General features: G+C 49.3%; 1 protein-coding gene across 1 annotated transcript in view; it reads left to right on the top strand.

Moving 5' to 3' along the window:
• The window catches only part of LOC143527600 (teneurin-2-like), a 39,155-nt gene extending 16,038 nt beyond the window's left edge, over positions 1-23,117 (top strand). Inside the window, exons 3-4 of the mRNA XM_077022909.1 lie at positions 9,951-10,226; positions 23,041-23,117. Of these exons, the coding sequence (XP_076879024.1) occupies positions 9,951-10,226; positions 23,041-23,117 (353 nt within the window). The remainder of the gene's footprint in view (positions 1-9,950; positions 10,227-23,040) is intronic.
• The last annotated feature ends 2,974 nt before the right edge of the window (positions 23,118-26,091 follow it).

Here is a 26,091-nt window from a genome sequence, read left to right as displayed (position 1 = left end):
ATGCTTTTTGTGCTGCAAAAAAAAAAAAGGTTTCTTTGGCCAGCAGCATTAGTGCTGTTCTGGCCTATCGCTTTGCTTGCAAGGAACCACTGAAGCTGGATTCAGTTGGAGGACAAGCTGCAGTTGTCATTTGGTGTCATTTACCCAATTTTTTTGCCCCATTTACACCTGAAAGCATGAGAACCTCAGCAAAAACAGCCTTAGTGAAACCCTGAAAAAGTTTCTGGCTTGTGGATGGTTAAATCAGACGCAAAATTCACCAAAAAGCCCATGTTCCTCCGTGCGGATCATACAGTGTGTTCCGGCTTCTGTTTCCGGATTAGGAAACGCCCACATCCAGATATGTCATTTCTGGACTCCCGAGCCAACGGAAAGGCGGGTCCGTGTCTAAACGGTCTGCCCGTTTACGGGAACCGATCAGCAGCACGCGGGACGATGGTATCAGAGCGCGTCCGCTGCTTTGTTAAGACCACTGCGATTGACTTCACTTAGCGACTGCCGTCCGCCCTCAGCTCCCGTATGGCTCACTTCCCCGTCGGACCCGCCATTCTGACGCGGAATTAGCTGTCAGGTCGCATGTTTCATTATATTATTTTGTTGATTCTGTGCTTTGTTTGCACATAGCAATAAATCCAGGCAGCCGAAGATCAAAGGGAGAACAAAGAAGCTGGCGGGTATTAAAAATAAATGACACTGAGATTAAATGCGCTCTACCTGAGTCTATCTTTCTTTTACCCACTGTCTCACTCGCTCTCTCGCGCCTCTTTCCATTTATTTTGTGCCCCTAGCTGAGTCAACACTCCAAAACACCCAGAAGCCCTTTTCTCGAATCGAGTAGGTGACAGCTGAGAGGTCTGTAGTTGGCTCATTGATGACTTGGGAATTGGTTTCAAGTGGTCCGAAGCCTACAGACACTTTTCTTTCTCTGTGTATCTCCATCAATCCCTTGTCCCTATTCGTCAGATCGGACAAGTGAAATAAACTTGTTCAGCCGTAGGCGGAGTTCCCTCTCTGTGTCTAATAGTGGTGACTGAGTAATGCACTACTGCAGACACCAGAGCCAATGATCCTCGATCAGGAAACCCGCGAGATCATCACTGGTTGTCTTGCTGATGTATCTTTAGAGATATAGCCAGATCACCCATCTCTTTAGTGGCCGTTCCATCATATTAACATGCCACTTAAAAGCTTTTAAACAACATGGGATTCTGTATCCAGGAGGCTTGTGCAGGCACATCAGGTTAACACGACACCCCGAGGTCTAAACGGCTCTGCAATTTTTCTCTCTTGTCTCTCGTTCTCGCTGCGTTCAGCAGACAAAGCTGATAACTGCACAGCCCAGCAGGGTATGGCCCACCGGGCGCGGAGGGTGTGCCGCTCGGACCCGATGCTGCCACTCTCGCCCGATGACGGAGTGGTACCGCCCTGGCTGGTCCCAGCTCGCCGACATGGTGCTTAGCCTGCTGGTACCTGGGTGCGGCTCATGGTCTTCCACTTTTGCTAACAACCGCCGCTTTTATCAAACCCGTCTGGGGAACAACCTCCGTTTTTGGTTGGCAAACTGAAACCAAAGCGGTAGATGCTAGTGCCGTAATTAGCCATCTCTGCTAGCGGCGAGGTTTACTGGAGCCACGGGGGGCCTGTTTATAAACAAACGAGGCAACAGAGGCTAGTCTGAGGCCTGCGAGGTCACTCCGAGGTCAGCTTGTGCTCGCAGGCCGTTCCGGCATGCTGATTGGATGAGAGGTTGGCAGGCCCACGTCGCCTCCCGCGGCGCTGAGCACTAAACTCCCCGCACAATTACGCGTGGCGTTCTCTATATGTCCCAGGCTGCTGTTTTCTTATCCAGCGGAAATGATTAGTTTGATTAAAGCCGTTTGTTACCGGGCGGGCCGGGTGACTGGCAGCATGCGTGCGGCCCGTTTGAAGGAACTCGCCCTTGGGCTCAATTACAGTAAGGGGCTGCTGAGTGCAAGGTATTTAATACTTCGTCAAATCCTGGCTCCATCCTAAAATAGCGGCCTCCTTAGTGGGAGTGCCTGGAGACTCACGGGTCATTGTGCGGGTTCTTGTGGCAGTAATAAGAGGCAGGTGATATCCTCTGTTTCCGATTAAAAAAAAAAACAAAACAAAACACCAAAGTCCTCATGATGCAGAGAGAGTTTAGTTTTCTCCATTGTAACACATTTAATAAGTAATGCATGCTCATTAAACCTGCAACTGAATAACAAATGTTTGTTGATATTCACATTATCTTCACAAGCCACCTTGCCAGCCATCAACCTGTTTGCAAGTATGGAGCTTCAAACCTCGCGATCACGTACCCCCTCTGTTAAAAACAAACATCGGCCCCAATTTGCCAACGATCATACTTCAGCTTTCGATCATCTCGATCCATCCTCCAGTCTCTTGCTCTTTAAGCTGTTCCGTGAGTTGTCGCTCCTTCCGGCAGGAGGTGTGATATTTATGTAAATACCAGGTGGCATCAGGTGGTATTTCAGAGGTGCCGAAGTTCCTCACGGGGTCAGATCTATTTCGGAGGCCCAATTAAAAGGTGTCGAGTGGCCGCGTCGCGCAGACGTCTCGTCCCAGGCTGGTGCGGCTGCCGTCTGACAGTGAGGACGCTTTCGGGAGCGTTCGTTTGACTCCCCATGCCCCGGCTCTAATGGGAGTCCTAATGACGCGCCATGTGTCTCCATACAGGGGTGTCGGGCCAAAACCAGGCCCAGTCACGCGCTGGGCCGCGTTAACCCTCGCAATTAACACCTTGCACCCGAGAGTCTGCCAACATGCCACCCGCTGCCCCTCTGTGGCGGGAGGAAGGCGGGGGGAAGGCGGACCGGGCTCCAACTGGAGCGAGATGGGACGTAATGCACATTGTGCTATAATCAAGTCCGGATCACAGAGATAACGCCTTATAAACATCAGGGCTCAGCAGATGTCAATGCACCCATCAATGAGAGTGAATCAGGGAATCCACATCTCCATCAATCGCAGCTGGGACTGTCAGAGGGAGGTGATGGAGAACCCAGCCGGGGTCTGCATGGCCATGTAATCGCAGAGCTCTGCATTAATGAGCTGCCACGAAGGCGCCGCGCCGTAAATTTCTCTGACGAAAAGCTGGTCGAGAACTCTGCGCTGATCGTCCCTGTGCTTGCGTGCATGCTTGTTTTTGCACGTAATGGCTCCTTGAGCACAAAGCTCTAGGGAAGAGATCGGGCCTGTGTGGAGATCCAAGAACACACGGAACCAGCTGTGTAAATTCATTAATAGAACCACAGTCCCACAATCCCTTTCACAGCATCACAGCATGATGGGGAGTTCAGCAGAGTGACCTTGGTCTGTGTCCTCTACATCTTGTCCAACCTTCTCATCCCATTTCCCTCCACTTACTCCCCACGTGCTCCGCCCTTAATTTTTGCACCAGTTTAGTCTTTTCCCCCCAATTTGGTTAGCTAAGTTCCCGTTGCGTAAAATCACAACAACCTGCTTTTCAACTGCAATTTCACTGTCAATTTGGGGCGGCCTTTTGGATACACCAGGAACACGGTGTTAAATTGCCGCGTGTGCTTGGCTGGATAAGGCACTTTATACCTGAAATGGCTGAGCAAAATTGTGTCTGCCGTCTCCACGTGCATGCTCATCGGAGCCGGGCATTGTTAGGTCCTCTGGGCTCCATATATATCACAGTCATTCATTAGCGACTCTCTCCATCAGCGCTCTGCCACTCTCTGACTAAAGTCAATCAGTCACTCTCAGCTCGGCTGAAGAGACAGCTGCTGCCTTCATCCATATCTGTCTCCCACCTCGAGCCCCTCCACTTCCAGCAGACCTGGAGCAGTCTGAGCATCATATTAATCTAACAGTAATTCCTGCTTTGTGCTCACAAGTTCCACCCCCCCCCCCCCCCCCCCAAACCTCACCCTGCTGGTAGGTGTTAGATTTTGGATCCTGGCGAGAAGATTACTCTCCACCCACAGCCCCGCCCCCCTTCCAGTTCGCGGAAACAAAGCGTAGCCCCGCCGCCCGTGATCCGCTCCCGCATCATCGTCCCCTTCCTGTCCGGCAGCCTGTTGCTATGGCGCCTTTATCAGCTGGCACAGAAACCCGCCGGGATTACGCGGACCCTCCCGCGAGTGTCTGGGCTGCTCTCGCTCATGGAGAGCGTTTGTGCTTAGAGATCAGGCGCTGTCTCCTCCTCTCACGCGCCCCCCCCCCCCCCCCCCCGCGCGCCTGCCTCTGAACTCACCGCCTGCCGCTCGCCCCCCGTGTACACCGTGTTGCATCATCCGCGTTAACACACTCCCCCCATTACCCGCATTATCCCGCTTCCGCTAAGGCGATACTTCCAGGCTTTTCCCAGGCTGCCTTCTGCGGCGTCGCTGCGCCTTTCTGTGTTTTAATAGGCGGGGGGAGGAAGGGGCTCGCAGTGGCAGATACGGGGTTCACACCAGGGCGCTGGTTCAAATCCCACCAGGGCGCCTGGGAATACCGCCACTACCGCAGGGAGCCGCTGGCTTCCACGGTCATCCTGATCGAGTGCTCCGGGGACGCCCCGGCTTGGTGCCACTGTCACCGTACCTCCCCTCCCTCCCAGGGCGCTCTTAAAAATGAGCATATGTTCTCCCCACGCTGCCTTCAGTGAAGGTCATACCCATTACATTAATGTTCGGTGCTCCAGTTATTCATGAAAGTTTTTTGTTCTAAAAGAGATGAAAGTTCCAGGCTCAGGAGTGGAAGGTATCTAATGAGATGTTTCCACAGCATCAGAGATCAGCCAGTTCTTGGGACGCCCTTAGGGTCCTGCAAGGCCGGCGTGGCCAGCTGATCGGCGGGCGTTGGCAGTTGAGTGCAACACCCAACACACACACACACACACACACCCCTACTGCCCCCTCTATCCACCACCTGGGCGGCTGCCATTCTGGGCGACCCCGTTGTCCAATCAGTCCACCTCTCACAAGCCTCTCAAACAGCTCTTTTATGAGGCCGGTGCAACATAATGAGTGCGGGGCAATTTCCAAGCCCTGGAGTGTACAGTGGGCTTACATGGGCTTCAAGGCTGAGCAGGACTGGAATATTACCTCAGTGTGTGTTCATGCACTACAGAAAGAAACGTGACTACAACAGAGCTCTGTTGAGGCTGCCACACTGTCACTATTTATTCAGTTATTATCTGTCTCCATGCCATTTGGTTATTAGAGTCCAGATATTGGTAATCCAGTTACTGTTTTTAAAGCTCTTTTAAGGGTAGGAGTGTTTTATTTTTCTTGTTTTAAGGATTAGGTTTCCGGAGTTTCAGAAGAAAAAAACGAGAAAAACGAGCTAACTCCGAAACTTTTGGAGAGTAGAAAGGCAGAAATAAAAGGGCAAGATGAAATGAAGCCATTCAGGCGGCCTATTCCTGACAATATTTCTCCATTTCACCGGCCAATTACTGTTTTGTTTGTCAGTCCTGGCGTCAGTCTTTCCCTGGGCACGTCCTTTCCCTCTCCTGCCCGAGTTGTTGGAGGCGTAGGTTAAAGGCAGACGACGGGAGCTCTGCCAGGCTGAGAGTGACTTAAAGGGTCAGATGATCCCAATGAGAGGCGGCGTGTGCGGCCCACGTAGCGCCCCACGTAGCACCCCTTAGCTAAGATCAGCGAGCGCTGAGCTAGATAACGATGCCGCATCATAGGGGGGGAAAGCGCTGCACAAGTGCGACTCTAACACATCCCATGATTACCTACAGACAAATAAAACCACAGTGGCTGTTTCATGCCGTCTTTTGTGTTTGCTTACCTCTTTCATTTAATTAAAATGTAATCATCTTTAAATGCATTAACCATCGTTAATGTATTAAAAAATGACTTCTCTCTCACCTTCTAACCTGTGTGCTTCACTTATGAAGGCAGCGATGAGTTTCCAGCAAAAAGCCATGCCAAGACCAACCCCCTTAGACCCCCCCCCCACACACACACACACACAGACACCACCACCATCACCATCACCACCACCACCACCACCACACACACACACACACACACCACCACCACACACACACACACACACACACCACCACCATCACCACCACCACCACCACACTCTCCTGTGGGTGCTTATTGCTGTTTACTCAATTATGTCAAGAGTTTCCCGCCACTGTCGTCAGCCCCCCCCACATGTCTCTTGGCTCCTCCAGACTGTCTCAGGGGGACCAGGCGGGGGGGTGGAACAGCCAGCCGGCTCATAACCCCCCCCCCCCCCCCCCCCAGCACATCGACAGAAACGCCACGGTAACAGCCGCCGGGCGCGCCGCTCGTCACCCTGACAGTGAGAGGAATACCGCAGCATCAAAGGATGGAGCGCCTTTGAAAAAAAAAAAGAAATAAATAAAATCAATAAAAGAAAGGTGCAGCCGTACCGTGGGCCGTCCTGGGAAACGGGAGAGATGAAGAGGGTGTGAGCTACGAAAGACGACGCGGGACGAGGACGAGGCGCCTTTGCGATTTCCTCCGCTCGGAAACACTCCGCTCGCACGCTGCTCCGCCACCAATTTGTGTTCTTTAACTCTGCTGAGGAGAAACCGGCACATGTGGGATATGGATGCACGGTGGGGGGGTTAGATGATCTCTGGCCTGCTAATATAACCCTGCAGTGGGGGGGTTAGATCTCCTCTGGCCTGCTAATATAACCCTGCAGTGGGGGGTTAGATCTCCTGACCTGCTAATATAACCCTGCAGTGGGGGTGTTAGATCTCCTCTGACCTGCTAATATAACCCTGCAGTGGGGGTGTTAGATCTCCTCTGACCTGCTAATATAACCCTGCAGTGGGGGGGTTAGATCTCCTCTGGCCTGCTAATATAACCCTGCAGTGGGGGGGTTAGATCTCCTCTGGCCTGCTAATATAACCCTGCAGTGGAGAGGGGGGGGGGGGGGGGGGGGTTAGATCTCCTCTGACTTGCTAATATAACCCTGCAGTGGGGGGGTTAGATCTCCTGACCTGCTAATATAACCCTGCAGTGGGGGGGTTAGAGCTCCTCTAACCTGCTAATATAACCCTGCAGGGGGGGGGTTAGAGCTCCTCTAACCTGCTAATATAACCCTGCAGTGGGGAGGGGGGGTGTTAGATCTCCTCTGACCTGCACTCTCCCCTCTGGTTTCACTGCAAATTTATAAACATGGAGAGGGAACGATTCTGGTGATTCTGGTACTTAGCAATCTGCAGAACACTGAACACTGGACTCCCGTATTCACCTGAGAATCAGCAGTTTTTTTTTATGTTGATGGTTTTTTTTTTTTTTTTTTCTTGCTGAATGTTATGAAATTATCAAGTTAATCTTCCTCCTGCTTTGGAAGAAGATTGACTTGAAATTGTTGCATTGGAGGGGATATCAAGGAGGTTTTCTTATTCGAGAAGTGAGTGCAGACTTTAGCTCATTCATATTTTATGAAGTCGGCCTTTAAAGAATGGTGCCTGGAGGATGTGTGGCGGTTACGTCCGAGCCCAAACCTCCACTGTTTTAACAGCTGTTTTCTAATACAGCATCTCACGGCTGCCTTTTTAAAAAAAAGTCTCCAACTTGACGTCCTCTGTTGGATATACACAGTGTGGACTTAAAAATACCCCATCAGGACTGTCTTTTTTAGCATGTAGGACTACATTTTTGTCTCCAGTGTCCCCGCACTCTCCATCTTTTCTTGTAAAAGCGTCCCTGGGCGCCTCAGGTCTGGCCTCCTCTACACGTTATTGGAAGAAATGCGTCTCTTCTCCGGCTGACGCTGTTGGCACCAGCGATCTGCCTTTCCAAGGAAAGCCCAGTTTTCCATCTGTCTGAGAACAGAATTGATTTATTATAATGCAAAATTCCTTTGTGTCCCTTTCATTAGTTACAGTGTAAGAATTCAACCTTGGTTAAGTTCTTGGTTAACTGACAATATTCTCTCAACATGGAGCATTCATTTCAGGCTCAAGGCCAATATCAACTAAAAAGTGTATTTGTTTATACTTATATAAAATATATAGAACACAATTTCAAATGGAGAGGGGCAGATGTGTGTTTTTCATCCTGTAGATTAAGGCCGATATCTCGGCACATCACGGTCATGAATAGCTTAATTTCATAAGAGGTGTGCAGAATGGTTGTCATGGAGTCGTAATAAGCAGCGAGTGGTGGATAAGGCAGCGCACCTGTTTTCTCTGACACACATGTTCGTGTGAGGACACACACACACGCCTTTGTTCTTCAAACCAGCAAAGGCTGTTTCTGGGGGAGTAGGACTCTGAAGTGTACAGGAAGATGCAGGATATGTCAGCTCTCTCTGGTAAATGTGGAGTCGGGTTCAGATCTGGATATTGAGGCTTCTAAAAGTGGCCTGCCTGGCTTCCCCGGGCTCGCGCGCAGCTGTCTGTCGTCTACCTGCGGCTCATCCTCTCACGCGCGCGGGGAATAGCTCCGGTGAGCCACCCCACCTACAGCGTCCTGTCAGCAGCACGCTGTACTAACCCTCCGCTTAGCTTAGCGGAGTTAGCCAAGCCTCCGCTGGCCATAGCTTAGCCTAACGCAAACATGTGTAGCGTCTTTAACCCGAAGCCCTCTGCCGTATCGAGCTGCCACCATCGAGTCTCTCTTATTTCACCTCTTTGTATTCACTTAACACCACTGGAATTAGTTTATTGACGGAAGTTTTTTTTCTTCGATACATTTCTAAACAGTATCCAGATATCTAATCTTGTTATGTGCCCAAGCAAGTATGTGACTGTGAACAATATAATCTTTGCTGGTACACAGTTACTGAATCCTGTTAATGACTGAGACTCCGCCTTCTGTTGTAGGTGATAGTGAAGGATTGCCTTCCCAACGTTATTTTAATTACTATAGAGAGGAACGTGGTTGTGCTTTTTTTTTCCCCTTAATTGCTTTTCCCCTGGCTTGGCTATAATTGGGCCTCCATTGTGTTTATTGATTTAGTTTGATGCGCTTTAATCTGGGTGATGTTACACTGTATATTTGTCTGGGGATGGGAGCTGGGTGCAGATCAACTGTTTGGAAATGTTGGCAAGGCACATAGGTCAGATGATTGTTTGTGTGTGTGTGTGTGTGTGTGTGTGTGTATGTGTGTGTGAGAGAGAGAGAGAGGCTCACAGCAGGTGTATGCTTCAGGGTGCAGTAAGGCCGTTAAGCCTGGCCACAGGTAGCCCTTCTCGGTCCACACCCCGCTGTAGCCTGGTCTGACCTCAGATCCACTGATTAAGCCCCCAGTCCTCAGTCTGCTCCACTCAACACTTCCTCTCCAGCCTCGTGCCAGTGAGTCCAGGCCGAACTCTGGAACTCTGCCTCCCCCCACCTTACAGGGCCGCATCCAAGGCCTTCCTCTTCCTGGGGGGGGGGGGGGGGGGGGGGGGTAGAGCAGGAGCTCGGCGCGCGGGGGAAGACGCCGTCAAAATCTGCTCTGCTGCTCAGTTTGGAGCATTTGTCTCGAATATTGTTTCCGCAGACACTGTCAAGCTTCGCAGGATTCCTCGCCTTAGGGTCGCTATAGAGACGTCTGTTTATGCAGCAGAAAGTGGATTATGGTCTTACGGATAATCTAGTGTATCAAATGAAAAGAAAAACCATTGTTATCAGAACCGCAAAGAAGCACGAGAAGATTTAGCCGAGAGAGAATGTGCAGTAGCCATCGACATCAAGCCAGGAAGAAGTTGGTCTGTTAGGCTGGAGGACAGACGGCGTGCTTATGATGAATATTTTGGGGTAATTTGAGTAAGACTACAGGGCTAAGCGGGGTGAATTTGCTAGCCTAAAACTATAGCTAGTCGCAATGTGTCTGAATGAAACTCAAGTGGTTTTGCATAATTTGGGCTAAATCCTGCTACCGGTTGACTGTGTTCCTGAGATAAGAGCGAAGTCGTTGCAGGTGGGTGTGAAAACTCAGCAGGTCGTCCTCTGTCTGCTCGTGCTCTGTCCCCGTAGGGAACTTTGCTCTGGCGGAACTGGGGATCTGTGAGACTGCCCCACACCAGACCACGTACTGCCCAGACCTGGGCCTGTTGCAACGCGGCTACCCCCCAAGCGCGGGCTCCGATGCCGACTCGGACCCCGAGGGCTCCATCTCCCCGGAGCGAGCCATGCGGCTGTGGGGAACCAACGGCGCCAAGTCCCGCCGGAGCTCCGGCCTCTCCAGCCGCGAGAACTCGGCCCTGACCCTCACCGACTCGGAGAACGACAACAAGTCCGACGAGGAGTCAGGTAAGGGGCGGGGCAGGGGGCGGGGCAGGGGGCGGGGTGGGGGAGCAGGCGAGCATGCAGCTATCCAAGTAGGTGTGAAGGAAAGGCAGTGAGGAGACTGCTGCTTGAGACAGGTTCACCCTGTGAGTATGTTGTTCTGAGTTTGGCTCTCAGATAACTTTGAGAAGCCAGCCGAGGACAAAACTTCTACAAACATAAAATTCATGAAGCTCTGTGTGTGTGCTGCATTGTTCCTCAAATATAAAATTATATAAAATCTGTCTGAACTTCTGCTGGAAAGGGCAGCAGCATCGGTGCGCACAATTTAGCACAACACTCACGCCATGCCCCACCCAACCCTGTCCAACTCAAATTACACCATGCCCTGCCTAACCCTGCCAAACTCAAATCACGCCATGCCCCGCCCAACCCAGCCCAATTCAAATCACGCCATGCCCCGCCCAACCCAGCCCAATTCAAATCACGCCATGTCCCGCCCAACCCAGCCTAACTCAAATCACGCTATGCCCCACCCAACCCAGCCTAACTCAAATCACGCTATGCCCCACCCAATCCAGCCCAACTCAAATCACACCATGCCCCACCCAACCCAGCCCAATTCAAATTACGCCATGCCCCACCCAACACTGCCTAACTCAAATCACGCTATGCCCCACCCAACCCAGCCCAATTCAAATTATGCCATGCCCCACCCAACCCTGCCTAACTCAAATCACGCTATGCCCCACCCAACCCTGCCCAACTCAAATCACACCATGGCCTGCCCAACCCCACCCAACTCAAATCATACCATGCCCCATCTAACCCTTTTCAAGACAAATCACGCCATGCTCCGCCCACACCCAATCTCTTAGTTGAAGCTAGACTGGAAAATGGACAGCGTGCACCATTTTCAACTGAGGGCGAGGCCCAACCCTAAGGCCAAGGAGGGCGGGGCCACCCACAGCGGCTTTCATTGTGGAGCCCCTTTCCCAGCACCTCACGCCGGGGCTCATCTCACTTGAATGACACATCTGCTCTGCCTCCCACTGTCTCCATCTCCGGCAGTTTCTCAAGCGTTCTGTAATTCGTTGCTTCCTTGTTAATTCTGTGCCATCACAAACCACTGCATGGATTGCAAAAGGTGTCAAACGAAGGTTAATGAAAAGACGACCCCCTCCCCCCCCACCACACACACACACACACACCCACCCACCCCCCCCCATCCCTCCCAATCTAATTAGCGGAGTTCTCGTGCGACTGTAGCAGCCCCAAAGCAGCTCCGTCAGCTGTGAACTCCGTCAGGCAAAAACTCGTGCTGACAATTTATCAAACTCCGCAACAGCTATTGAACGCATAAAGAAACACCTTGGAAGAGAAGCTGCTTTCATCTCGCCAGCTGATAATTGCTTCACAGCTAATTGTCACGCTAATCTCTTAGCTACGGTGTGTTAGCATTGTTCCTAGTTCTTTGCCACAGCACTTGAGATGCGCTGGCCACCACACTTACCAGCTTCTGGAAAGGGTGGATTTGCACTGGTATACTGGTAAACTGGTCTCCCTCTGTAGTAAATTCTCTATATTAAATTCACCAAAATATGTTCTCATATTAAATCATATTGTATTCTAAATCACGTGTGGTGTTTGTATGTGTTGCAAACAATATGGTTGGAGAAAAATATATTTTTATATGAGATATTTTATTGGATGCCAAAGCAGTAATTCAAGCTTAAGCTTAATTCTGAACTTAATTATGAACTTAATTCATGTTAGGTAGTTCCATAAACTGCATTTGTTCTCTACATGCAAATGACGTAGTGTATGACAAAAGAACGGGCTAGTGAGGTAGAGCACAGAGAAAGCTCAAGACTGAGATAAAGTCTCTAAAAATAACCACATTACTGAGTTTGGAAATCCTCTTTGAGTGGATGGTGTCTCAAAGGGAAGAAAGCGAATATATTCACAGCGATAGTAAGCAAAATCTCCGGCTTTGTTTTCAAAGGCACAGGAAGCTCCATCTCTTCCTCTCATCTGTTATTCTTCCCTTTTCTCCAGCCTGTTTGGAGATGTGGGGGGAGAAAGCCCCTCTCTTTCACTCTCTCCGTCATCTCCTTCTATCGCCTCATTATGGATCTGTCGGCACTGCCAGTCATTTTGAGTGATGTGTGTCATTCAGAGGGGCCTCAGGATAGGAGAGCGTGAAAGGGGTCAAGTGAAAAATTTCCATCCATTATCTCTCTTTCCTCCACTTTTGCCCAACACTCCCCATGAGCGTAAGACAGCTTTGAAGCCCAAACCTACATCCTTTCCCCTTTTTAGCTTTGACTAAAAACATCACTTCAGAACTGTGGTCCAGAAATGCGTTTTTGAACAGAGGATCCCTGATTGGCACACAGAGAAACCCCCAAAGTTCCTGAGATAAAAATACCACCATCTGTTTTTTGTTTTTGTTTTTTTTTTTTGTTTTAGGTATATGTGCTGTTTTTCTCAATTAAGCTCCTTATAATGGAATATCGTTTCTTTTCCCCCGTTCATTCGGCATGTCAGAAAAGCATGCACTTGATTTCAATCCAGTGAAGCCTCTCTATCGATGTTTCTCCAAATGCGCTCTTTGATTTTAATCAAAAAGAATTTGTTCGGGCTCAGATACATATATTTCTCTGGAAACAAAAACCCAGTGGAAAAATAAGGAGCCCTTTGTGCAGAATGGCTCCTGGAACAACTCCAGCCTGCTGCAAGGGAGGGAGACCCGTCAATAACAAATTAAAGAGTGTGTTACCGTTAGCAGAGGATGAAACCAACTCCCTTTCTGACTCCTGCCTGTTTATCGATGGCGGCCTCCACCAGCTTCCACGGCAGTGTCCCCCTGCCTCTCCTGCCCTCTGGTGAAGCGGGAGAGGGTGGAGCGGGGGCGATGGAGTTTGGTAATGAGGCCTCATGTCTGGGCGGTGGTGTAATTAGGCGTCCGGGATGGTGTCTCTCTGCCCTTATCCTCCTCATAACCCCCTCCACCTCCCAGCTGTCAGCCGCGGAGTGATGGATTAAAGGATCCTCCACCCGCCCAATGAGTCAACTGCCCTTACCAGCAGCGCCTTGGCCCAGCTCGTCCTAGCCTGTGCGGGGCCAACGCGGCCGCCCACGCCTTCTCCGTAGCGCTGGTGCTATTCCCGAAAACCCGGTGTCACATTTTATCGATGCCAAGCGTGTGCGTCCGGCTGGCCGGCACTCGGTCTCTGAGCGGGTGATCGGCACGCGCGCCTGCCCGCCGCATGCCGAGGCCCATCTCGTTATTCGCGGACATGTCGAACGACAGCAGAGATGCCCCCCCCCCCCCCCCCAACCCCCATCAGCTGATCAGCTGATCGTCTACGGATTGGCTGGCACTCTTGCTTGCTGCCACCACGTTGGTTTGTTTGCATGTGCATCTGTACGCAGGCCAGATAAGAAACGATCCCGCCAGGCGCTTCTGGCTGCCCGTGCGCTTGCAAATCGGTGCCGCCGCCCATCACGTACGGTAAACAGCACAACCCCCCCCCCCCCCCCCCCCGCTGAGGCCGGACCGGACGGCTTTGGTTGCAGGATTATTCGTGTCTTTCGCCCAGCCCCGCGCCGCTAAGCAGTTAAGAAGCTTGCTGGGGACTCGGACTCGCTGTTTGTTCGGACGGCTTTATTTTTTTTTTCTCAGAAGACCAAAAACACAGGATAAATAATGAAAGGTTTTTTTCTCAATAAAACATGCATCGCCACAAAATGATTTCGGCTTATCTCCTGATTTCTGCGTATAAGGACGAGAAATGACTGTGTAGGCATGTTTGTTCCTGATGCACTGTTGATTAAGGCTGTACTTTGATTTTATGTAAAACTAACAATAGGGAAATATAAGAAACAAGAGTTTATGTGAAACAAACAATTGGCAAATTGACAGATAATCACTGGAAGACCACTGTAAACGCTGCAGATGCTTAAAAAAGGGGTTTGCCCTTCATTCTCTAACTGTCTTTTCACATTCCGTGGAAATAATCCTATGAAAGAAACATAGGATTACATTAATGCTTGTGATTGCAGTAATGCTCATGCACAGTTTGGGATTTTTCTTGGAAACAGTCATTTCCAAAGTGGGTCAAGAACTACCCAACTACCAATCAGCAACAGGCAGCGTCCGTCTGCGCTGCCGTCGCTAAGTGGGATTTCATTGCTGTGCAACCATCTGGGAGAACTGCGGGATTTAGTGTTTAATTTAAAAGCTACGGTAACGGCCATTGTTTCATTTCTTTATCTGAACGAATTCAGCCGATTGGTCATAAATCACGCTTTGTATCATTTTAATTTGCATAGCAGTGGTGGCAGACATTAAGTCAACAAGATTTAATAGAGCCAGATGTATTTCTTAATGCAAATGTACACCGAGAAGATTTGCAGGGAAAGGTAATGACACGAATGAAACTCTCATCACATAAGCGAAATCAGATCTACGAGGGGATCATCAAAGCTACACCTCTAAGAACAGTGTTCTTATAAACTTTTCCGCGGTGGTGACGGCTACCGTATGCAACCAGGGCAAGGGTTTGAAGTCTGAAGAATCAGTCCCACACAGCAGTGGCAGAAAAATGACAGTATTGACAATTCAGAGGTCCATATGCTTTCAGTGGTATAGCCAAGTTGTTTAAATATCAGAGACCTGTCGTCTTTGATGTGTCTGGTGTGTCCTCAAAGCAGAGATCCTGAAGACAGACGTGAAGCGGCAGCCAACCAAGTAATGTCCAATTCTTGATTCTTTGCATGGTACCATTGAAAATCCCTGTCCGTGTCGGCGGAAAGACCCAGAATACGTTTCTCCCCACCGCGTTTCACTTAATCAGATTTGACGGCACATTTGATCTCTTTTGTCCAAGCACTTTGCAAAATAGTCATTATTTCTCTGGTCTAATGGTGATCTGCGTAATATTGAAATCTGTGATTGTAGATTTAATAGAGAGATTAAGTTTGAATGGAGAGTAATGGATGAGAAAGGGGGGGGGGATGAGCTTTCAGCGGCAAAAGGATGTATACCATGCTTCTTTTTAGCAATGATGTAGATACATGCAACAGCTCGTGTGTGTGTGTGTGTGTGTGTGTGTGTGTGTGAGAGAGAGAGAGAGAGAGAGAGAGAGAGGATTTGAGGTGAATCCCTCTAGAGCAACGTTTTTTTTTTCTACTGACAACCCTGAGTGACAGTGTCATGATCCCCAGTCTCCTGTCTCTGGAGTATTCATTAAAGGTGCCATGTGTTCTGTTTCTCCCTATTCCACATAGTTCTCAACACACACCCACACGTACACACACACACACCTACACACCTACACACACACACACTCACACACACAGTTAGGACCTGCCTTCTCACATTACCATATCTTTCTTCAAACGTAATCCGTAACATGTTAAAGACACGCAGACGCAGAGTTATGACAGTGTGCAGTGATGGGAAGCTGTCTCATTTATGTCATTCACAAGCAATTTTCCTGCTCTCCACCGGCGAATGTAGACAGGAGCTTAACAAGCTTCACACATTCACATATTCACATCTCCACGGTGCAACTCAACACCGGTGCTCTCGTTCAGACATCAGCAGCAAAGAGTCTAGAACACCCCCCCCCCCCCACCCCAAAAAAAAAAAGTGGTTGATTGGTTGATTGGAGATGTAACTATGCCCCCCCCCTCTTCTGTCTGTGTTTTTCTTGGTGGCTGTGACCTCGGAGAACGTAATAACCGAAAGCTATTTGCAAGTTTCACAAAAGTCATATTGACTTCCTGCACTAAAGACACCAAAGAGAGGGGCAGGGAGTGTGGGGGTGGAGGTGGAGGTGGAGGTGGAGGTGGGGGTGGAGGTGGGGGTGGGGGGTGGGGGGTGGGGCGGTGAAAGGCAGCCACTGCTGTGGAGACAGGAAGCCCTTTCCCTCGACACTTTTAGCCCAGGATATTTCGGTGTCTGCATGGGCAGTCGATGCAGCTGAACCTCTCCGGTTTCCTGTCAACCTCCGTGAGCTGTCAGCAGGTGGAGCAGGTGGAGCAGCCGCAGGCCTCCGCCCAGACGCACGTGCGCTCCACAGCCAACAAACGCACTCAAGTCATTAACTCCAAATGAGCTGGAGTCGTTCTTAAGATAAACGAGTAGTGGGGGTATTGATATTCTCCTCAGGGGAGTTTGTTTTGAGAGCTGGGGGGAAAAAAAAAAACAAAAAACAAAAAACGAACCAAAAAACAAACTCATATTCTCACTTTCATTTACCGTTAATTTATCCGAGGTGAAAAAAAAAGGCATTGCGGTTCTAATTGTCGTTGAGCTGCGTTGCCACAACAGAAGATACAAACAAACAAACAAAAGAGTGGAGCCATTTTTCATTTTCTCCCGTCGCCGAGCAGATTTACGGCCGTCGCTGGGTGGATGTGCCCGTAAAACTGTCTGTCCTCTTCCCTTTCAGTGGGGGAAGCAGAACACTTGTAAATTCCTACTGCACTAGCACCCCAATTCCAAATAACATTGATCTCAGGAAAGAATGATTAAAACATGCATTAGATGGCACAAGAACTGGCGCGCACATTGATTTAAACATAAAATGTTTCTGCCATTTACAGTGCTGTCTTACTGGGGCTTCTCTCTCTCTCTCTCTCTCTCTCTCTCTCTCTCTCTCTCTCTCTCTCTCTCCCCGCCTCTCTCCCCTGAGCTTCTCTCTTGGCTATGGGAAGATGTGTTCATTAAAATCTAGCTTTAGTTAATGAAACAGGCCAGGTCGAACCCATATGAATTGGACCGGCCTGCCTTGTCCGAGCGGCCCGCGGGTCTTCCACTCTTTGCTGGAGCAACGGTCTGCTGGCCCACCGCGATGCCGAATAATACATCATGGAAGGGAGTTCGACTTGGTGACAACTGGGATTAATCTCGCAATTCCAGACGTGGAGTGGAGGGGTATTTTTAGAAAAGTGGCCTTTCCCGGACAAAGGGCCCGTCCCTCCTGTCTCTCCGCTTCCAATGTTTCCCGCCCATCTTTCTGAAGAATCCCTAGAGCATGCTGGGAGCTCTTTGTCAAGGGACGTTGGTCCACCATCACAGCGCAGTGCTGAGTTAATCAAGTCCCACCTGCCCCCATCTGCCCCCACCCCACACACATACCTGTTTCCGGCGAAATCACAGGAGATAAATGGAAATTTACTAATTCCCCATCTATTCTCCATCTAAACCATACTTCCTGTCTTGCATGGCAATAAGCAAAGCCCAGTCCCGTGTCTCATCTCCATCTCTGTGACGGAGAGAGTGGAACCCCACATTTACAACCCCGCCCGAGCCTACGCCCATGCACAGCGCTCCCGTTGCCTGAGTGGCAGAACAATAGCGTGACGAGGTGCACAAACCCACACACGCAACAATTCTCCACGTCTGCCGCAGAGTACGGGGCAACCGTGGCAACCGTGGCTACCCTGGCTACCCTGGCTACCTTGGCAACCTATTGCAACGCACACACACAAAGGATGTGACACAAGAAAGATGAAAATACTAATACAAACATGGACAAACAGACTCAGAGCTTCTCTTGTGCAAATCGCAGGACACAAGGCGCCGATATGTGCAGATCATTCACAAGACACAACAGCAGTGGAGCTCAAGGCTGTGATTGGGGAAGACCAGTGCCATGCGCCCAGCACAGCCCATTAGGCAATAGAATGTAACCCGGGTACAACGTGCCCTAATTCTGCTTTGTCATGGGATCGTCAGTAAGTCTTGGCTTGGATTCAGGACAAAAAGCTGTGATTAAGCACCAGTGGTTTAGCCACACACAGTCCACCCGTCCCTCCTGAGAGCGAATCGCATTCCTTTGTGGTTAGTTGTGCATGATGTCAGCATAACGACTGGACATTTTAAAGTTCAGACGTTGTAATGTTATGAAGGCAGAGTGTTAAAAGATGAACCGGTGCTTCGTCCCAACCTCCAAGGTGGTCCAGCTCACAGCTGCCACAATTGTATAGTGCATGGACAGCCCCTAAGGATTTAGGGTCAGGGTGGTTGGCGTTTAGAGATAAATAAAGTGATTTAGTTTGCTGGTGGCAGTGCGTTGTGTGAAGGGCTCGGTAATGTTATTGCAGAATTAACGCACCGTGATGAATTGTGCCAAAAAGTGACTCTGACAGGCTCCGTGTCTTAATGCGCTGTGCTCTGTGCACTCATTTGGAAGTTAAGGACGTTTCACTTTTATTAAAGGCACAGTCAGTAAGCTGTAAGTGTGTTACGGTGTCTACCGGTCAGGTCGGGGTCCGAATTTTTCAGTACGTTGCTCAATGTCATCTTTGATCTGTCCTTTTTTTATTAAACCTAAACATGGAAGAGGTGAACAGTTCAAGAGATGTCCTTGTCCTTTAACGCATTTTCACTCTAGTGAGGACCAACCAAAGCACATGGTCCAGCCTCATGAACTTAACACCTACATTATATTCCGCTCCAGGCTGTCTGATGCTAAGCAGGTTGTAAACTCCTGTGACCAAGAAAGAGCAAGAGCTGGCCCGCTAGCCAGAGGAAACCCAATTCTCCCCGAGTTAGTGTCAGTGAGAAGAACCCTACGGAGCGTACCAAACAACAGAGCAATAACAGCAGATGGGACAAATCTGAGCATGAATACTATTGCAATTTTGGACTCAATAAAGACGTAGTGAAAAGTGTGTCAGTGCAGAGCGTTGGGGATGAGGATATTACGTGCACACAGCACTTTTTAATGCGTTTACCTGAGCTGCAATAATTCAGTAGAAGGGATTATTGATCAGGGCTGCCATTTCCTCCTTAAGCCACCTCATAAAGAGCCTGTTGGCTGGGGAGGGCCTGGTGGGCGTGGCCCTGGCATCAGCCCCGCCTCTCACCCCACCATTTTCCCCTCTCGATGGCATTGATCCGCATGCTGGCTGCCATCCCAGCGGACTGGCTGCCTCTCTTTATGGGCCCATCCGGCCACTGGGACCGTCTCACAGTTCTCCTTCCTCCGAGGAGGGCTGTCTGGCTCGATCTGTGTCCGCTCACCCCGGTCCACCCGGTCCACTCCTTAGCCCTGCTCATTCATCTTGCGAGATTTAATAGCTCACGCTCTTTTATGGATGGATGAAAGCATCATGATCTGATGACTTGGAGTGTTAGTTGGAGGAATTAAAAAGGCGCATCCAATTATCCGGTGCAGTAATTTGTGGGTCCTCAGGCAGGTTTGGATCACATATGTAGGTTTGTATTCGGACATAATGGTGTGACTCATAGATCTGTGTGGAATAACATGAATAGAGACACCTATATACTGTTGAATGCTTTTATGTCCGTGTGTGTGTTTGCTTTTCTATCCAGGGACTTAAAAGAAAAACGAATCCTGGTATTAAACTGCGTGCAATTACATAGCGGGCCACATTCACTACTGATTGTTCAGCCTCGAGGGCGCTATGCTTTGATCCCACCTGTGTGTGGCGCTCCGCTTGCGTCCCCAACCGATCGCATTGTCCGACCGCGAAGTCCAGCGAGGTGTCTGTGGAGGTGACACGACGCGCTCTCCTACGAAATGCTGTTTTATTATTTTGTCCTTTCAACAAACCGGGGTCGGGCCATGGAGAAGGGCGGCCCGCCTTTTATTACGCACGCTTTCTTTCTCGCTGCGGCGTGGCGTCGCCTTTCTCGGAAAGGGCCGCCGTTCTATACGTCGACGGCAGCGCAAGTCCTTGATCCCGCCTTTCAAAAAGGGCTTTCAGTTAAGACGCACGTTCTCGTTGGATCGGGCCTCCCTTTCATCACGCTCCGTTTGTTGTTGATGAAGGAACACGCGTCTTAGCTTTGCGCTGAAAGAACTTTGTGCGCTAAAGGAGATTCTAGAGTGACAGTATTGCAGCTTTTAGAGGCATGATGATGGCAATCTGCCACTGTGCCGTGGTGTATTTGTGTGGAACAACACGAACAGGAGGACGTATGGGTAATGTTGAACTGTGCAAATAGTTTCAAATACAAATGCTGAGAAGAAAAGACAATTTGACCATATTTTAGTGGAAATAAAGTGGTTCAAATCCAAGGTCTGTACAAAGGAAACGTCTGCTTAGTGTTAGGGGACTATGGCCAGGTGTGCTGGAGACGTCTCAAGTGGTACACGTAGCATTGAAGTCATGGGGTCAATGCACAGGAGCATCCACACAGACCCCCCCCTTCTCCCGTGTGGGTTTGCCATGTGTGTGGGCTTTTGGTGACTTTGGTAAAGGTTAAAACTGTTGCGTTGCTGATTCTTCAGGAATAGCTCCATACCGCCATGATTGTCCTCGGTCATGCACCTCGTTTCTCGTCCCACGCTGAGTGTCCTCTCTGCGGGACTGCTGGCTGGCATCTCCCTGGCCCGACCCCCACCGAGACCTGGTGCTTCTAATAAATGTGCAAATCGGGTCACTGTGCAAACCAAGGAGCCTAAGTGAGCTCGAGTGCACTGTGAGGGAGATGCGTGTGCGAGGACAGAAGCTGGTCCTGTAGGAGCTCGCCGGCAGGGGTCCCCTCAGCCCCCCGCTGTGCCAGCAGACGCCAATTCCCCCAGCTGTAAACGCAGACTCACTCGAGGGGTATTTAGATCTTGTGTCTCATCTGTACACGTAACATCTTTGCCGGTCTCTACAGACGTTTGGTTCTCGCAGGGCGAACCTTCGGGGGAGGGGTGACACAGGGCGGACCTTCGGGGGAGGGGTCATGTAGGTCGGACCTTCGGGGGAGGGGTGAGCATGGGTTTCAACCTTCATTCAGTCATACATGTTTCATCGGCTGTCTATTAGTCACCATGAGGGTATGTTGACAGTACTGATCCCTGCATCCCAGAAAAGCCCTGGTTCACACCGGCTGAAGGCCCTTCAGACCAGCTGCATCTCGCCATGTCTCGCCCATCTCACCAAGTCTCACCATGTCTCGCCACGTCTCGCCACGTCTCACCGCCCATTGCTAGCTGTAATTATTACACACAAGCAATTAATACACACTAGGAATACAGGCTTGGGCTCAGGAAGGCAAGGCGTGATTTGAGTCACAGCTCCCCGATGGCCAGTTCCTCTGGCACCAGCACCGGTGAAGTATTACCCACCGTTTATCCAAAACATGCTGACTCCAACAGCACCCGGCTAATTGAGAATTTACTGGACAATAATGACTTATCATACTCTGCTTACAACAGCGCTGAGGCAGCCTCTCTGTCTCTTAGCAAGCAGCGCTTGGGCCTCCTTAATGAAGTCTGTAAATGTCAGCGAGAGGCAGGGAGTGGGCCAATCAGGATTTAGTCATGCGATGCTCTGCTATATTGCACTTTTTTACAATAAAGTTGCGTGACCTTATGCCTGGGTGCCAGGTGGGAGTGGAGGGCACCATTTTTACGGGTTGTTTTCTATATTCTGTTAGGACTGAGTCACCGGGTGAACTGGATCTGCAGTGTTGCAGGGGGGTGGATGTGGATATTGCCTGGATTTTCTGCTGCAGGTGTATGTGGAGGTTATTGTGGCAAATAAAGGCAGCACATTATCACAGTCCTCTGCCTGGATAAACGCTTCTTGGTACTAGTGGGCTGTTTGCTAGGGGATGGTGCAATTTAGCCTGTGTGGTTGACAAGGCCATTTGGTAGGTGATTGTTTTGGTGAAGGGTGGTATTTAGGTGTTGTTTTGGTGAAGGGTTGTATATATGTGTAGGTTTGGTGAAGGGTAGTTTTGGTGAAGGGCTGTATTTAGGTGTTGTTTTGGTAAAGGGTTGTTTTGGTGAAGGGTTGTTTTTAGCTGTTGTTTTGGTGAAGGGTTGTATTTAGGTGTTGTTTTGGTGAAGGGCTGTATTTAGGTGTTGTTTTGATGAAGGGTTGTATATATGTGTAGTTTTGGTGAAGGGCTGTATTTAGGTGTTGTTTTGGTGAAGGGTTAGGTGTTGTTTTGGTAAAGGGTTGTTTTGGTGAAGGGTTATATTTAGCTGTTGTTTTGGTGAAAGGTTGTATTTAGGTGTAGTTTTGGTGAAGGGTTGTAATTTAGGTGTTGTTTTGGTAAAGGGTTGTTTTTAGCTGTTGTTTTGGTGAAGGGTTGTTTTTAGGTGTAGTTTTGGTGAAGGGTTGTTTTGGTAAATGGTTGGATCTAGCTGTTGTTTTGGTGAAGGGTTGTTTTTAGCTGTTGTTTTGGTGAAGGGTTGTTTTGGTGAAGGGTTGTTTTGATGAAGGGTTGTATTTAGGTGTAGTTTTGGTGAAGGGTTGTAATTTAGGTGTTGTTTTGGTAAAGGGTTGTTTTGGTGAAGGGTTGTTTTTAGCTGTTGTTTTGGTGAAGGGTTGTTTTTAGGTGTAGTTTTGGTGAAGGGTTGTTTTGGTAAATGGTTGGATCTAGCTGTTGTTTTGGTAAAGGGTTGTATTTAGGTGTAGTTGTGGTAAAGGGTTGTATTTAGGTGTAGTTTTGATGATGTTTAGGATGACACGAACAAGCTTGTCCTCCAGAAAGAGTCATGCTGAGTTCCTGAAAACCTTGCTGTATTTCAAGAAGCTTTTTTTATTTTTACAGCTACAAATCTGACAAAATGTTTTTTTTTAGATTTTTCAGATACAGACATGTCCTATAAAAAGGGGGGAAAAGTAACTGCAATATGTTAATGTATAACACACATAACCATGTCATGATTGCTTCTAGGTTCACAAGAAGATCTATCTGAGTTTTTTTTTTCCCTCAGCAAACCACTTGAAAGGCTGTGGTATATATGATGTGAAGGGTGCGTAATAGCACCGTTAGGGTGATTTATGTCTCCGCCGCGTTCTCCCGCCTGCGTTTCGTGTGTGTTCCACATCTTCTGTGGCGTTCCAGGGCCAAGGGAGTGCCCCACGCCATGCGCTCATGGTCTCCATGGCATCCCGAACGCCATGGTGGCGCCGGCCTCGTGACCGTGAGCAACGGGCCGGGCTGACAAAGACGGATGGCCGTCGTGACGCTCTAATTGTTTGTTGTGGGCGTGCGGTTGGGTGGGTTGGGGGGAGGGGTGGGCGTTTGGCCGGGTCACCTCCCCTCTCTTTAGCTGTGTGACTCTTTCAGGGAGACCTCTCTGTGAGGTTTATGCTTGAAAGACGCTCCCTCATTTATCTACTGGCTTCCGTGTCAAAAACTCAAGCTTTTATTTACCTAGGAGGAATTTCTGGTTACCCAGGGGAACTGTTTTAACCGTCACATCTCAGAAAGCGACTAGTCCACTTTCAAATCAGAAGTCACGAGCTTGCTTCCCTCTCACACTCATAAATAAAGGCTTCTTGTGCTGGAGACGTTACATCTTCACCTCTGCATTTACACCTCCACTGATGGCTTTTTTAAATTCCAGAATGATATTCTATTATTAGACTCAATCTCTTTCGTCCCTAAATAGAAAGAAGTCCAGGGTTAAATTAACACCTGGAGTGTTTATGTAAGTCCAGTTGGACTTGAACACTAAGGAGAGTTAATTTAGCACTGCAGGTGTTTAATCAAAACTATGATTTTTCTCATTTTTAACATCTATTTTAGTAGGGCAAAAGTCATTAAATGGTTAGTCCCTTAGACTAGTCCAAGTCCCTTATTTACTTGTTAACTGGTCCTAAATCTTTTAAAAGTACATACTATAATACATACATAAACACACCCTTCCTCCATTAACCAACCGAGGCACAAGATTTACAGTGATCAAGATCATGTGATTCCCGTCATGTGATTCCCATCATGTAATTCCTGCCATGTGATTCCTGTCATGTGATTCCCGAGTGAGGGGCTCAATTGGCACTTTGTACCATTCGTGGTACCATTTCTGCCAGGGCCTGGTACTTGACACCCTGGGCAACTTCCTATTGGAGTAGTGAAGAAGCGTCGGGCGGGCAGCAAGAAGGCAGGGGCGGGACAAGTAGGTAGGGGCGGGGCAAGTAGGTAGGGGCGGGGCAAGCTCCTCTACAGCTTCAGATTAGAATCAAAAACCTGGGGGAAATGAAAAACCCACGCTTCCGAGAACGACACGGGCCGGAACCGGGCTAATCATTCAGAGAGGACCAAGAGGCTTGGTGAGCAGCAGGACCAGGACTAGCACTTGCGCACAAGTGTGAGGACCAGGACTAGCGCTCGAATCCAGTGTGAGAACCAGGACCAGCACTCGCATCCAGTGTGAGGACCAGGACCAGCACTCGCATCCAGTATGAGGACCAGGACTAGCACTCGCATCCAGTGTGAGGACCAGGACTAGCACTCGCATCCAGTGTGAGGACCAGGACTAGCACTCGCATCCAGTGTGAGGACCAGGACTAGCACTCGCATCCAGTGTGAGGACCAGGATTAGCACTCGCATCCAGTGTGAGGACCAGGATTAGTGCTCACATCCAGTGTGCGGACCAGGACTTGTGCTCGTGCCCAGTGTGAGGACACAAGACTAATAATAAGTGTAATACAGTACCCAGGGCTGTTGAAAGATGGATTCATTTGTTTGCACATGTGGTTATTTCTGTTGCTGCTGTGTGTGTGGTTGACTGTGTGTGACACTGCGCTGCCTTTGTTGTTGTGTCTGTTGTGTAGCCACGTGGTTTTATAGTTAAGGTCATTTAATCAGTCACCTCTGTTAACACAGGCCAGCTGCTTGTGTCCACACCACAGTAGCCAGCCTCGTGGCCTATAGGGCAGATAAACTCACCCTGCACACAAACCTCCCATCTGCCCCGGGGTCCTGCGCAGTAGCGTCACCGCTGGAATAAACCCCCAGCCAAGGTCTTAATCTCCCACTCTTTGCCAAAGATTGGTCACGGTACGCTCAGTCACAGTGGTGCTGGCTCACGTCAGAGTGGTGCTGGCCCGTGTCGGCCCGTTTTTGCCCCGCCTACGAATCCTGCCTTGCAATCCTTTGAAATTGTGTTTACTTCAAAGCGAATCCCAACTAGACGTCGGAGGACTGAATTCAGTCAGCCTTGTGCTTCATTCAGGTGGCGTCTACAGCGTCTACAGCGTCTTACAGCAGCGCTTTAACTGTTCACCACTCCATTTCCTCTGTAGCTCTTGAAGCACAGTACAACACAACTCAGCCTCACAGTTTAAATAACGACTCAAGATGGAACAGACACATTTTGGCACATGAATGCAACATGTAGATAGTGCGAATGATACAGGATGTAAAAAGGTCCTTCAGGTGGGCACTGTGTGGACCTGCTGTGCATGAGGTAAAGTCTCTTCCTGTAGAATCATCTGCTGTGTCTGTCCTGCGTTGCAGTCGGCGTGACCTTGGGTTCTCACAGCTCCGAGCTTATCGTGTAGACTTTTAAATAAGGTGCCTAGGTAGGGGTGTGGGCTGACAACTGCATTATTTGTAATACTGCGAATTGTGGTTTGTGCTGTTGCCTATAAAAACAATAAGAGAAATGCCAACAGACTGCACACAGATAAACACACAGCCTCAGTGAAAGTGTCCCTGCTGGTTGATGGTGGTTTAGAATAACAGAACCCTATAGAGCACCCTTCTTCTTCTCTCTCTCTCTCTCTCTCTCACACACACACACACATACACACACACACACACACTCACATACACACCCTCCCTCTCTTTTTCCCTCCCTCTGTTTTGACAGATCGCGTCTCAAGGAAACGCGCGCGTTATGAACTTCATTAATCACAATTCTTTAAACAACTCCATAGTCAATTAGTCTCCCTGTTTTGCCAAAGCCGGTGTTTTCAGTCCATTTATCATGGGCATTGTACAATTATTAGTACAATTACTTCCTCGCTAGAGCGCATTGTGCTTCTGTCTTCCGTCGGGGAAACGCCGCTCTCTCTCGCCCTTTCTCTTCTTAATTATGAATGAATCTGCACTGACAGCTTAATTCGCGTATTGCATTTTGATTACGGGGAGGAGTGATCAATAAA

This window comes from Brachyhypopomus gauderio, chromosome 11, assembly GCF_052324685.1.
Source record: "Brachyhypopomus gauderio isolate BG-103 chromosome 11, BGAUD_0.2, whole genome shotgun sequence".
Classification (NCBI taxonomy): domain Eukaryota; kingdom Metazoa; phylum Chordata; class Actinopteri; order Gymnotiformes; family Hypopomidae; genus Brachyhypopomus; species Brachyhypopomus gauderio.
The sequence above is the reverse complement of the archived record's forward strand: the minus strand, read 5'-3'. Positions and strand labels throughout refer to the sequence as shown.